Here is a 14,252-nt window from a genome sequence, read left to right as displayed (position 1 = left end):
GCTGCTACCATCCAGGAAGCAGTACCGCAGCATAAAAGCCAGGATCAACAGGCTCTGGGACAGCTTCTTCCACGAGGCTATCAGACTCATGCTGACACAACTTTATTTCCATGTTATACTGATTATCCTGTTGTGCGTACTACTTATTATAAATTTCTATAAATTGCACAATGCGCATTTAGACAGAGATGTAATGAAAAGATTTTTACTCATATGAGAGATTTAAGTAATAAGGCCATTTCAAATTCAATTCATTTCAACTGGCATTTTGTGGAGAAAATCGCTTAAAATGAGCTGGCAGCATTGATCAAAGATACAACATGTCTTAGTTAATAAGTGTTATATCTACAAAGTTTGTAGTTTAGAATAGTGTGCTCAGACATCCCAGTTGAAGCCCTAAAGTCAGTTAATTCAAGCTGCAATTCAATCAATGGCAAAAGAGGTGAGTGTCATTTCTTTCTGCTAAAGACACTCACATTTGGCACTAGCAGATAACTGGTCAACTGTTTAGAGATGAGTAATTTATGTCAGAGATTCAAATTTTTTTGTATCTCTATCTTATGGGATGGCAGATGTTTAGTATTTGTACACTCAAGGCTAAAATTAAATTTTCTCAAACTGTGAACAGTGTCTTAGTGCACAGGATTATCCAGTCTATTGAAATGAAGCAGCTGAAAAATTGCCATACAACATACTCCCAATTCCATTTCTTACAGTCTCATGCAACAAGAAATCCCATCCTTGACCCATTCTTAAAACTAATTTATGGTCAATACTTAAGACATTAATGCAATAATTTAGCTTGGACTTTGCAGTTAAATATGGCCACATAAGACATGGTACAAGACACAACATACAGAACATATTGAGAACGTAGGCCTTCATCAGTGGTACGAAGTTCCATTTCTTCCTTCATCTACTAATCTTTACCCAGTATAATAAAATAACAAAAAAATTGATCCAAAGAATTGTAATAATGCTTCATGAAAGGACAGATGCAAACCCATTAAATACCCTTAGCACAGTAGCCAACTGGAGTATCTAGTTACTATCCTCTTTCAGTGCTCAGTTAGACTTTTCAGATTCTATCACCTCTTCCAGATAGATTTTCTTTCTCTATAGCAAAGGTGGGTGGTTGGGATAGGGCCATAAAAGAGAAAGGGAAGAACAATAACCCAGTTTAAAAAAGTTTAAGGTCAATGAAAAATGTCATATAGCATGAAAACAGGCCCTTTGATCCATCAAGTTCAAACACCCATTTACATTAAACCTATTTTACTTTGACAAAATTAGGAAATGTACAAGAGAAATCTCTATCAAAAAAGACAAATGATCTGCATAATTCAAATTAAAAGTCAAAAGCCTTCAAATTGCTGGTGGCGCTTTCTAATGGACCAACACCTTTGACAAGGCCATCAGGCAGTGATCGGGGCAGAATGACCTGCATACACTGTAGGAGAACTACTCGGTGGACAGTGAGACGATTCTCTGAGCAGACTGTCCAGATCTTGTGACAGGATGCTTTAAGGCCTTGCTTGGCTGTGGTGGGAGGGGTCCTCCCAATCAAATCCTTCCTGCACAGCAAGACCATCATTTCCACAGGTTGACTGTAATGAGTACAAGACTGTTCCTCACCTCTTTGCAGACTGTGGGTTTGTAAAGAGGGGGTTGTAAAGAGCGTATGGAGAGAGATGAAATGGCCCGTACCCCAGCTCATCCCAAGCAGTTTGCATGACTGAAGACACTCTGACCTACAGCTGTTCACAGTGACACAGAGACATACACTACATGCTGCTGACAGATCAACTCTGAAAAATGCCCTTTGGTTTGCCACCACATTGAGATGTCTCTGGATGAATGCTCTGACTGGAATACAGTACATGTCAAGGGACGCATCGAAGCTTGGTGCAGTCACTGCAAGGGTCTGGTGGGGAAGGCCCACAGTATAGGGTACTTCCATTACTGGGAAGGGAGGGGTCAGATTGGATGAGGAAAACTCTCAATTATTGTGGCAGTGTACCACCTAAAAGGGCCACATGAGTGGCAATGGTCCTACTGATTTTAAGGAGTGTAACAGAATAGTACTGAAAGCACTTACTACCAATGCAAGAATGAAAAAGCTTTGCATGGTTTACTTATGTAGCTAATTATGAATAAAGTTTATTCTGAAAATAATTAGTATGGACCAGAACAAAGCACATCAAATACAAAACTTTCATTAAAATATATTTAGTTATTTAACAGATAATTTACAAACAATGAACCATTTAAGACTTACCACATGGGCATTGAATTTATCAAGTAAATTTTCTAAGAACTTTTTTGAGGACAGAAGTGATGCTTTGTTTAGTTGCTCTTGTCTCAGGTCATAATCATCATGCATTGGCTAAAAGATAAGCAAAAAGATATTCTTGGATAAAAATCTAATTTTCCAAAATATAAATACATTGGGCAAATTAAAAATCCAGAATTCTACATATGTGCACAATATTAATACATGCTGCCCTACAACAAAATTCAAGTGTACAGTTCAAGGTGGTAGGACAAGCTTAATGAATGGGACACAGAATCTCTGATCTCATCAATAAATTCACAATAACAAAAACAATGCTAAACCTTTTAATCAAATCTGAGATATTAATTGCACAAGCAGTCAGCTTGCTGTGCTCATGAGAGCCATTTACCACAACTCCATCTCCCACCTCTTGGCCCACAGCCTTGTGCATTCATCTAGGTACTTTGAATGTAAAGACTTCTGCCCCTGCTACTTTCCATGTTGCAAATTCTACATCTCCAACTTTAAAAGTACCCTTCTTTCAACCACCTCCCAAGCTTTCTGCCTTTAACTTCGTCAATGGCACTCAATTAGTGCTATGAAAATTCATCCTTCCCACAAAAAGTGGAAAAGTATCTCCCCTCAGTGCTCTTGTTCTAAAGCAAATCCAAAAATTTGCTCTAGTTATGGTCAATCTTCACAAATCTCCCACCCCATTGCAATCACATCCTTCCTGTACATGTGGTAACTAGACTTCTATGCAGTACTCTAGCTTGGTCCATATTGTTCCACTATGGTCTCCCTTTTGTAATAAAGTATCCCATGTGCTTTAAATGCTTTGCCTACCAAGCCCACCTCTACTTTCAGGGAACTGTGGAGAAATACTCCAACAACCTCCTGTTCTACATTTCTTTATTTTACCATCTGCTTTCCATCACCAAATGCACTGCCTCTCTCTGGATGGAAAGCTATTGTCACTTTCTACCCACCTGAAAAGTTCATCAATACCTTTGACACTACAGATTTCTTTTCATCAACTACAGCCAATTTAGGCTTCATCTACAAATTCTTAAATACCAAATACACTGTACTCAAGATCAGTGACCTGCCTTTTGTTTGAGTTTTGTATCCATTCTAAGGATTGCACTTGTGGAAGGTCTTACAAAGTGTCAATGTAACAGGCAATTAATGTTGAGATTGGAAAGTATTTTCACCAGATGAAAGGATAAATTGTCATTAACTAGATGAGAAAAATCTAAAGTCATTAAGAAATTCAAGGGGAGAATATATAAAGATGCCATGTTACATTACAATAAGGGACCTAACTCTGCTGGAGTATTGTGCACAATACTTCCAGAAACAAATTATTATTACCTGCTCCATTAGAAACAGGTGGAACAGAGGAATATTTGAAGTAGCTAAACTCTGAGCAAACACCTATTGCAAGCACAATAGGCCAATTAGTCACTTATAAAGTTCTACAGTTGCTCTAGTTACAAAGCAAGTCTAGATGAGGAGTTTTAAGCACCCTCTAGCTGCACTGAAATATTAATCTTGAGAATTCATGGCAGCACATTTACTGCTTATGCAAATTATGCCATTCAATAGAGTTTATCCCAGACTTACACACATCAGGGCACATAACATATCAATGGCAGCATGTGTAACACCATCATGGTTTCTTTTCAAAGCTTTCACCGTCTTCACACCGAGCCTCTCCCGAAACCTGATCATTTTAAACAGAGAAGTGTAATGTTTACATAGGAACTCCATATATCCAGCATATCAATGATAAATGAAGCAAAGTAATAAAATGGAGGTCCAGCAGAAAGGAACAAATATCTGAGGGAGATTTGCATCCACTTGTGGTAATTCCTGAAAGTTTCTTGGAAGACGAACGTCCAGAGTATTGGCTCAATGGACCTTTGATTCTCCCACCCCAAGACCCCATAGCTAGATTAAGAATTATCAATTTCAACTGGTTACATAAAAAACAAATCATTACATTAAACAGCCAAAAAACTGTTTTAAGATGCTTGTGTTAAGGGCCAAGACTGCAGTAATTACAAAGATCTCTTTGACCATACTAATAATTGAGACTTTCAACTGAGTAACTGAGAACATTATATTTGATCTAACTATTGGTTTTAGTCAATAGCCTGTAGATTTTACTTTTGCCAAGTCACCCCATGTTCTACTAAGTAAATTGGACAACTTACACCATTGTTACAGCAGTTGTGTTGATCAGTAACCACACAGAACACGAACTTGCTGTATATACCCTTGGAAAAACCACACATCTCAGTTCAGATACCAGATGAGAGTGCATACACCCACAGAAAATTTGCATCTGGAAGACTCAAGATAACCATGTCTTCACAGATGTTACCTGATCTGCTAATTAATCCCAGCATTTTATTTCAGATTTTGACATAATGTTTTGTACAGATAGGTCCAGCACCATTGACTTTCTTTACCCTGCCCTGATCTACCATCATGTTACCTTCTATACCTATACCACCTCCTCAGTTACACTTAACAAGCATCCTTTACTCTTTCAGACCACACAAATAGCATTTGCCTCATTTCATCTGGATTCTCTTGATCTCGCCCTGCCCATCTGACATTCTCTTCTCTTCACCCATTCCTTCCTTGCAATTTAAAACATTCTCATTTTATTTTTGCAGATTCTGAAAAGTCACTCAAATTCTTAACATGCTAGGAAATTTCCAACATTTCCTTATTTTCAAATTTAAAAAAAATCTGCAGCTTTCTTTGTTGCTTTTCATTAAAGTGACTAGTTTTCTTACTTGGGAAGCTTTGTGAAAGCTTGAAAGCCAGCCTTTGAAGCAACCAATCGTCTTACGGCCTGAAATTGACTCTCCAGTTCTGCATTATTGGCACTTTGATCTCCTTCTTGAGAAAGCAATGCTATGATTGCATTATTAATCAATTTCTCCTTGTTCTCTGAAAAAAGACCCTGTTTAAAAAAAATCTTTTCAATGCTGACCAGTTCACACAAAACAGTGAAAGATCTCCAAGTTTTAAGAGAAAAGTAATCCTTACATCTTGTGTCACTGCATGAAGAACACCACTGTAGGAAATGTTTGCATTAAACCTGAAAACTGCATCCGAAAAGTTACCATCTGAAATACAACATGAAATTACAGTTCAGTTTGATGTATTTTTTTTATAATTGAAATCCATTACTGAAAAACTCATCTGGATCTATTCAAATAAACCATAACCATATTTTAGTTGCAATTCATTTAAAAACAATGTCAAATACTGGGAAGAAATGGTTAATATTTCATGTTTTAATACATGTTACAAATGCAAAATGAAAATCCAATATTGGAAGGACAACTAGAATAACCTCATACTGCATAACCTCAAATTTAATATATTATTTAACATTAAGAAAACTGCACACACTAGGCACGTTTAACAGAAGAGATTGACAACTGTGCAATGAAATACATAGCAGATTCTCTTACTTGGTGGAGCATTTAGAAACCTAAGATGTAGACTTTCCACTTCTTCATCTACTGGCATACTCAGTAGACCCCATCTCTGGCCCTTGTGAGTTGGTATCATCTTTACACACACATCTCTGTTCCCAGAAGCTCTCACTCCATCAAGTAGGCTAGCCATTAAGGAGTCCCTGAATTAGAAATGTTCTTCATAAATACATTGGCTTTGAGTCAACACAATTAGTCACAAGTTACTCAAGACCAAAATACAATCACCTCCAAATGAAACAGAATGGTTTCCTGTGCTAGGAAATATTTTACTTAGGCTACATCCACACTACACCGGATAAATCTGTAACCGAAGCTTTTTCTCTTCGTTTTACCCTTCGTCCACACTAAAACAGCGTTTTCAGAAACGCTGTCCAAGGTGGTAATTTTAAAAATGCCGCTTGGGCAGATCAGTGTGGACAGAGTAACCGGAAAAATCTGAAAATGCTGTCAGATAGCAGCGCGCCATTTCATTGTTTTCCTGAATGCAACCCCCCACACAACCTAACAATTTCAGAACAGACAGCAAAGAGACTGAAGCCAGAAGAGTTAGAAATGTACTCACCAAATACTTTGACCCATAACTTACTGAATAAATAAGTATACTCACTTGGCCCTGTTTTCTGTCCTTGCTTGTATGAAGGTGGTTTACCAAGTACTTCTGACAATAGATGTGTAATAGCCTAATGTAACATTGTATGGAAATACAATACTGATGCAGACATGTTTTATACATTTAACAAGGGGCTTTATTAATGCAACAGAGTTAGTCAGTTTTTCAACGTTCATCGTCAGCCGGTTCATACTCTCCATGAACTCCCTGTCAGATGCATTCATACGCTCCAGTATTTGTTTTTTTTTACTTTTAACTCCTCCTGCGCGAGAGCCAACTGCTGCCCGTTGTTTAAGTTTTTCTAGTGTGTAACTGAACAAACGCACACTTTCACGGCGAGATTCGACACTAAACATGTCGCTTGTTTTCGGTAGATGTGTCCTGCACATGTGCAGTAGTAGGAGATTCGCCGAAATCTCCGTTTCAATGTGGATGGAGATATTTTTAAAAACGCATAATGTGGACGCCTATCGTTTTTACGCAAAGCTGGCGTTTTCAAAATTATCCGGTCTAGTGTGGATGTAGCCTTAGAGAACTCCTACATTCATCTACACTTCAAAGGATAAATGCACTTGCTCTTAAAACCAAGTAAAGCCTAAAAAAAGGGAACCATTACTTCTGTCATTTGCATAAAACTGTCATAACAAAGGAATGAAACTGAAACCTGGGTTAACAGGATGTGCAATTACACAAGTCATGCACATTTAAAAGTATGAACAGAAAATGGATGAATGATCATTATAACGAAAATGAAATTACCTGTAGATTCAATTTTGAAACAATAGCCCAATGAGAAAGAGATCACAAGGAACAAAGGGTTATGATAAACTATTCAACTTGACTACATTTACAGTGCATATGCTGTTTCTTAAGATCAGAGACAAAAAAGCTGAAACCTTAAGGCAATCAAGAAAAACAGGAAAAGGACACATATCATTTATCTGAGCAAGAAAAAAATATAAGCATCACTATAAATGAACCACGTTTAAATTTCATACCATCTATAATCAACAAAACCACTTTGGATCAAGTTTAATGATACTTTACAGTACTTCATTTCAACTTCTTACCCTAAACAATTCTCAAGCTTTATTATGCTAAATAAATCAAAATTTTCCAGTGAATCAATCTTATATGCTTCAGATGTCAAGTCTTATGGTTATGTTAAATAATGTTAAAAACTGAACTGAAACTAAAATGAAATTATAATCAAGAATCAAATCAAAGACTTCAGGACTTTCAAACAGAAAAATCGTTAAGAACTCAAAGTCAAGCAATATGAAGCTGTAAAAGGTTGTGACTATGCATCAAGGCAGAGGAAGGATTACCAGTATGAGGGAGAAGTGAAGAGATCTGGTCAGTGGTAATTGGAACCAGATGGAATCCGGAGAACAGGGGATGAGAGGTGAACAAGAGAGAAAACTGGGTGGACAAGTGAGTGTGTATGAGGAGCGCAAGTATCGGTACCCTGTAACTGGAAAACTAAATTGCTAATACCACTGGCCTGTAAGTGGAATACACTATTTTGTTCTTCCAAATTATGCTTGGCTTCTCCATAGCAATTGAAAGGATGGAACACAGACAACACAAATCAGTACATGATTGGGAAGGCGTGTTAAAATGATTTAATCAGAAACACAAGATGTCTGTTGCAAAACAGAATTCCAAGATTTCTACTTTTCCTCATCCTCCATTGTGTCTTCCTTCTAAGATGGCATGCAAACTAGAGCAAAGAACAGATGTTTTATCTACATTTTAAATAGATTGAAAACTGACAGATTTTCAATGACTTAGGAACCAAGCATTTGAAAAACAAAACACTAGATGTGAAATCTGCTCTTAGCTTAATATTGTAACCAGGCATAAGGAAACGACAGAGTTAACAAGGTCAAATAATACAGAAGATATCCAGGTGGAGGAATATGTCAAGATTAGAGGCAATTCAAGTTTAACAGTCCTTATAAGCAGCTTTGAAAAAATAAAACTACTTGATAACTAGGTTGAAGAAGCTTGAAAGTCAAGTAGCTACATTCAAATTAAAATTGATTTTCATGATTTCAATTAATGAACCAGACTTTCAATAAAAATGGCAGTGCTTGGGGACATGAGCGAATTCAGGATTCCAAAGCCATACAGATGAAATGCAGTGGTCACAGAAAATATTAAACTTCTGTAGTAAAATTCATTTAAGATCAATCTAAGCATTCCATCCTACATGGCCCTCCATTTTTCTATCACTCATATCTAATAGTTTCATAAAGTCTTAATATACCAATGCATGGAACAGCCCTGGCTGTACATTCCATGCACACAACACTGCAAAAAGAAACTTAGCTCTGACATTCCCTCCCCCCTGTACATTCGTCTGAACATCTCGAATTTATGTCCCCTCATATTAGCCATTTCTGCCCTGGGAAAAAGTTCAGGAACAGCTTCTTTTTCTCTTCCATTCAATTTCTGAATGGGCATTAAACCCATGAATACTATCTCATTACTTTTATTTCTATTTTTGCACTACTTAATTAACTTGACTATCATAACAATGCAACAAGTTAAAAGAATATTTCAAAGAGGCTAATTTTTAAAAAGGAATTAAAGAAATCAATATTTTCTAAATAATTAAAATATGGAGAAGTTGGAGCAATCAGTTAAAAAGAGGCTGAATTAACAAGGGTTAATCTAAATTAAATATCGAAGGGTTGCATGAAAAAAGATTCACATACATCTTTGAAAATCACCACACAAGACAAAATACAGGATCCTTGGATTTATTAAAAAAGCAGAAAATAAATAGGAAAGTCAACATTATCAATCATTGGTTTAAAATGAAGTATTGTACGCAATCCATGCACTCACACTATAGAATTATAAAGGTGGTTAATCAGAATGTTACCAGGGAAGAGAAACCTGGATTTCAGACAGACTGCAGAAGCTGCAGTTTTCTCCTTTGATGTACAAAAGGTGAATTAAAGGATTCAATAGAAGTGATAAAACGAAAGGATACCAATCAAATATCAAAATATTTTATTCCCATTGGTATAGAAAGGCAGTAACTGGTGAACACAAGTTGAAAACTTGTCAAGGTCAAGGGTCAGACAGTTTTTTTTTTAAGTTAGTAGGAATGGCTTTGGGGACAGAGATGTGGAGGAGTTAGAGGTCAGGGTAGAGTTCAGGCCTCCCCTTCACGTTAAGGGCTGCAATTTAAACATGGGACGAAGTACTTCCAGATTCTGGGCCTCCGCTTCATGCTCGAAGGCCAGTGACATGAACATGTAATGAAGGATATCCATGGACGTCAGGCCGGCAAGCACTGTGGATGGGGATCAGCGAGGATGAGGGCTGGTGGCCTACCAGGTAAATGTGTCCATCCAGGTTTGCAGGTCTACGGATCAAATGTCTGTGCAATCAGGAGGCACGAGTTTCAGTGCCCCTTAGGTTTGCGAGTCGGCAAGTCCAGAGTGTGAAGCCTGGAGTCCGGGGTCCTATCATCGGCAGCACATGGGGTCGACAGAAAAAAAGTGAAGCTAGATCAGAAGTCTGGAAATTGTGGCTCTAGGTCTATGAGTCTAGCAGTCCACTGGGAAATCAGAGGCCTGTTGTCTGAAAGTCCACTGCAAGCTGGAGGCCTATCCTGGGGTTAGAGTACTGTCTCTGTGTCTAAGTGGCAGGGAGGAAAGAGGCTTGTTTTGCTGTTAATTTGTAGTTTGTTATGTTACGTGTTGTTCTACTGAGCTTTGTGAGCATGTTGTCGGCGTGGGAATGTGTGGCAACTCTTGGGGCTGCCTCCAGCACATCTTTAGGTTGTGTCTGTTGTTAACACAATAGACACACCACTATATATTTAGATGTACGATGCTGTGCAAAGGTCTTAGGCACCTATATGTAGATAGGGTACTTAAGATATTTGCACAGTCCTGTCAGAATTTTATGTCTTGGACTGTACTGCAGCCACAAAAAAAAAAAACAAATTTTATGATGTGAGTTATGATAGACCCGATTCTGATCTGGGTTACAATTGTCGACTGAGTGGGAAGGGGGCAGGGAAATGGGAATCATGAAAGCAGGGAAGGGAGAGGGGAGGGAGCATGAAACACCAGAGATATTTTGTAATGATTAATATACCAATTGTTTGGAATCAAATAACCTTATCTGTTGTCTCAGGGTGGGGTGTATCTGCACCCATGCAGACCCCACCACTGGCACTCCTACTCTGCCATCTATCCCATATCCTTACTGTGGGGCACTACACCCTCACCATTCCCAGCATTTTTTGCTCCCACAAGATATACAAACTCACTCTCTGCTCCACACTGGCAAATACAGTACTGTGCAAAATTATTAGGTACCCTAGCTATATATGTGAGCCTAAGACTTTTGCATGGTACTGTACCTGTGATAAATAAATAAGACATAGAAAATCTATAGCATAATACAGGCCCTTCGGTCCACAAAGAACATGTCCCTACCTTAGAAATTACTAGGCCTACCCATAGCCCTCTATTTTACTAAGCTCCATGTACCCATCCAGGAGTCTCTTAGAAGACCCTATCGTATCCGTCTCCACCACCGCTGCCGACAGCCCATTCCACGCACTTACCACTCTCCGATTAAAAAACTTAACCCTGACATCTCCTCTGTACCTACACCCCAGCACCTTAAACCTGTGCCCTCTTGTGGCAACCTTTTCAGCCCTGGGAAAAAGCCTCTGACTATCCACACAATCAAATCTGAAAACAAATACCAAATGCAGTGGTGGGTGCTTAATTTGTGATTGGGAAGGAAAGAACATCAGTGGAATGGAAGTAGATCATCTGGCTGCTTAACCCTCAATTTCCTAAATACCCAAAAATTTATTGATTTCTACTTTCATTGAACACAATAGTGCCTCCACAGTATAGAATTACAGAGATTCATTACTCCAAATAATAGAATTTCTCCTCAGATCTGACACTGCAACCCATCTTCAGCCGGGAAAAACAATGCTCCTTGTATCCAGCCTTGAGCCTGCTAAGCTTCAATAGTCTCATTCTTCTGAGCTCCAGAGAATACTAACTTGGATTACTCAATCTCTCACGGAAAACCCACCATTCCTGAAGCCAGTTTAGTGAATGCCACAGTAGCAAGTACTGAATTTACAAACACCATTTCCAGAAAAGTTGGGATATTTTCCAAAATGCAATAAGAACAAAAATCTGTGATATGTTAATTCATGTGAACCTTTAGTTAACTGACAAAAGTACAAAGAAAAGATTTTCAATAGTTTTACTAACCAACTTAATTGTATTTTGTAAATATACACAAATTTAGAATGTGATGGCTGCAACACACTCAACAAAAGTTGGGACAGAGTTAAAATAAGATTGAAAAGTGCACAGAATATTCAAGTAACACCAGTTTGGAAGACTCCACATTAAGCAGGCTAATTGGTAGCAGGTGAGGTATCATGAGTAGGTATAAAAGTAGCGTCCATCAAAGGCTCAGTCTTTGCAAGCAAGGATGGGTCGTGGCTCATCTCTTTGTGCCAAAATTTGTGAAAATTGTTAGTCAGTTCAAAAGGAACATTTCCCAACGCAAGATTGCAGAGAATTTAGGTCTTTCAACATCTAGAGTACATAATATTGTAAAAAGATTCAGAGAATTCAGAGACATCTCAGTGCGTAAAGGGCAAGGTCGGAAACCACTGTTGAATGCGCGTGATCGTCTAGCCCTCAGGCGGCACTGCCTAAGAAACTGTCATGTTACTGTGACAATTGTAGCCACCTGGGCTTGGGAGTACTTTCGGAAAACCATTGTCACTTAACACAGTGCATCGCTGCATCCAGAAATGCAACTTGAAACTGTATTACGCAAGGAGGAAGCCATACATCAACTCTATGCAGAAACGCCGGCGAGTTCTCTGGGCCCGAGCTCATCTCAGATGAACGAAAGAACCGTGTGCTGTGGTCAGATGAGTCCACATTTCAGAAAAAACGGGCGTCAAGTTCTCCGTGCCAAAGATGAAAATGACCATCCTGATTGTTATCAGCGAAAGGTGCAAAAGCCAGCATCTGTGATGGTATGGGGGTGCATCAGTGCCCACAGCATGGGTGAGTTGCATGTATGTGAAGGTACCATTGACTCTGAGGCGTATATTAGGATTTTAGAGAGACATATGTTTCCATCAAGGCGACATCTCTTCCCGGGACGTCCATGCTTATATCAGCAGGACAATGCCAGACCACATTCTGCAAGGGCTACAACGGCGTGGCTTTGTAGACACAGAGTGTGTGTGCTTGACTGGCCTGCTGCCAGTCCAAATCTATCTCCTATTGAAAATGTATGGCGCATCATGAAGAGGAGAATCAGACAACGGAGACCACGGACTGTTGAGCAGCTGAAGTCTTATATCAAGCAAGAATGGACAAAATTTCCAATTGCAAATCTACTACAATTAGTATCCTCAGTTCCAAAATGACTAGAAAGTGTTATTAAAAGGAAAGGTGATGTAACACAATGGTAAACATGCCTCTGTCCCAACTTTTGTTGAGTGTGTTGCAGCCATCAAATTCTAAATTTGTGTATATTTACAAAATACAATTAAGTTGGTCAGTAAAACTATTGAAAATCTTTTCTTTGTACTTCTGTCAGTTAAATAAAGGTTCACGTGAATTAACATATTACAGATTTCTGTTTTTATTGCATTTTGGAAAATATCCTAACTTTTCTGGAAATGGGGTTTGTATTTCTTATATCCTTCACATACACGAGGAGTAAAAATCTTAACACTACGTCTCTGTCTTACTGTGAAAGAAGCTGTCCCAGAGCCTGTTGGTCCTGACTTTAATACTGTTTCCCAGATGGTAGCAGCTGGAATAGACTGTGGTTGGGGTGACTCAAGACCCCAATGATCCTTTGAGTCCCTTTTATACTCCTGTCACTGTAAATATCCTGAATAATGGGAAGTTCACATCCACAGATGTGCTGGGCTGTCTGCACTACTCTCTGTAGAGTCCCGCGATTTTGGGAAGTACAGTTCCCATACCAGGTGGTGATGAAGCCTGTCAAGGAGCTTTCAATTGTGCCCCTGTAGAAAGTCTTAAGGATTTGGGGACTCATGCCAAACTTCCTCAACTGTCTGAAGTGAAAGAGGCGCTATTGTTCTTTTTTTCACCACACAGCCGGTGTGTACAGACCAAGTGAAATACTCGGTAATGTGTGTACCAAGGAACTTGAAGCCGTTCACTCTCTCAACCCCAGACCCATTGATGTCAATAGGGGTAGGCCTGTCTCCATTCCTCCTGTAGTCCATAACCAGCTCCTTTGTTTTTTCGATATTGAGGGAGATGTTGTTTTCTTGACATCACTGTGTCAGCGTGATGATTTCTTCTCTATAGGTTACCTTGTTATTATTGAAATAAGGCCAATCAATGTATCATCTGCAAATTTAATTAGCAGAATGGAGTGGTGGGTGGTGACATAGTCATGGGTGTACAGAAAGTAAAGGAGGGGGCTAAGGGGCACCTGTGTTGAGGGTCAGAAGGGCAAGGGTGAGGGAGCCATTCTTATCACCTGCCGGCAATCTGACAGGAAGTCCAGAATCCAGCTGCACAAGGCAGGGTGAAGGCCGAGGTCTCTGAGCTTCTTGTCGAGCCTGGAGGGAATTATGGTGTTGAATGCTGAACTGTAGTCCAAGAACAGCATTCTCACATAAGCATTCCTCCTCTGTAGGTACGCAAGGCCAATGTGTAGAGCTGTGGCTATTGTGTCATCTGTCGATCAGCTGCATCGGTAGGCGAACTGTAAGGGTCCAGTGTGGGTGGTAGCTTGCTGCAGATGTAATCCTTGACCAGCCTCTCAAAGCATT

At 39.1% G+C, this 14,252-nt stretch overlaps 1 protein-coding gene across 1 annotated transcript in view; it reads right to left on the bottom strand.

Moving 5' to 3' along the window:
- Nucleotides 1-14,252, bottom strand: part of LOC140713580 (dnaJ homolog subfamily C member 13-like) — a 180,889-nt gene that overhangs the window by 110,617 nt on the left and 56,020 nt on the right. The window contains 5 exon segments of the mRNA XM_073023857.1: nt 2,279-2,386; nt 3,902-4,001; nt 5,086-5,255; nt 5,342-5,421; nt 5,773-5,939. Coding sequence (XP_072879958.1) covers nt 2,279-2,386; nt 3,902-4,001; nt 5,086-5,255; nt 5,342-5,421; nt 5,773-5,939 — 625 coding nt within the window.

Source organism: Hemitrygon akajei, chromosome 20 (genome assembly GCF_048418815.1).
Source record: "Hemitrygon akajei chromosome 20, sHemAka1.3, whole genome shotgun sequence".
In the NCBI taxonomy this organism is placed as follows: Eukaryota; Metazoa; Chordata; class Chondrichthyes; order Myliobatiformes; family Dasyatidae; genus Hemitrygon; species Hemitrygon akajei.
Note: the sequence above shows the minus strand (reverse complement) of the source record. Positions and strands in the feature narration are given on the sequence as shown.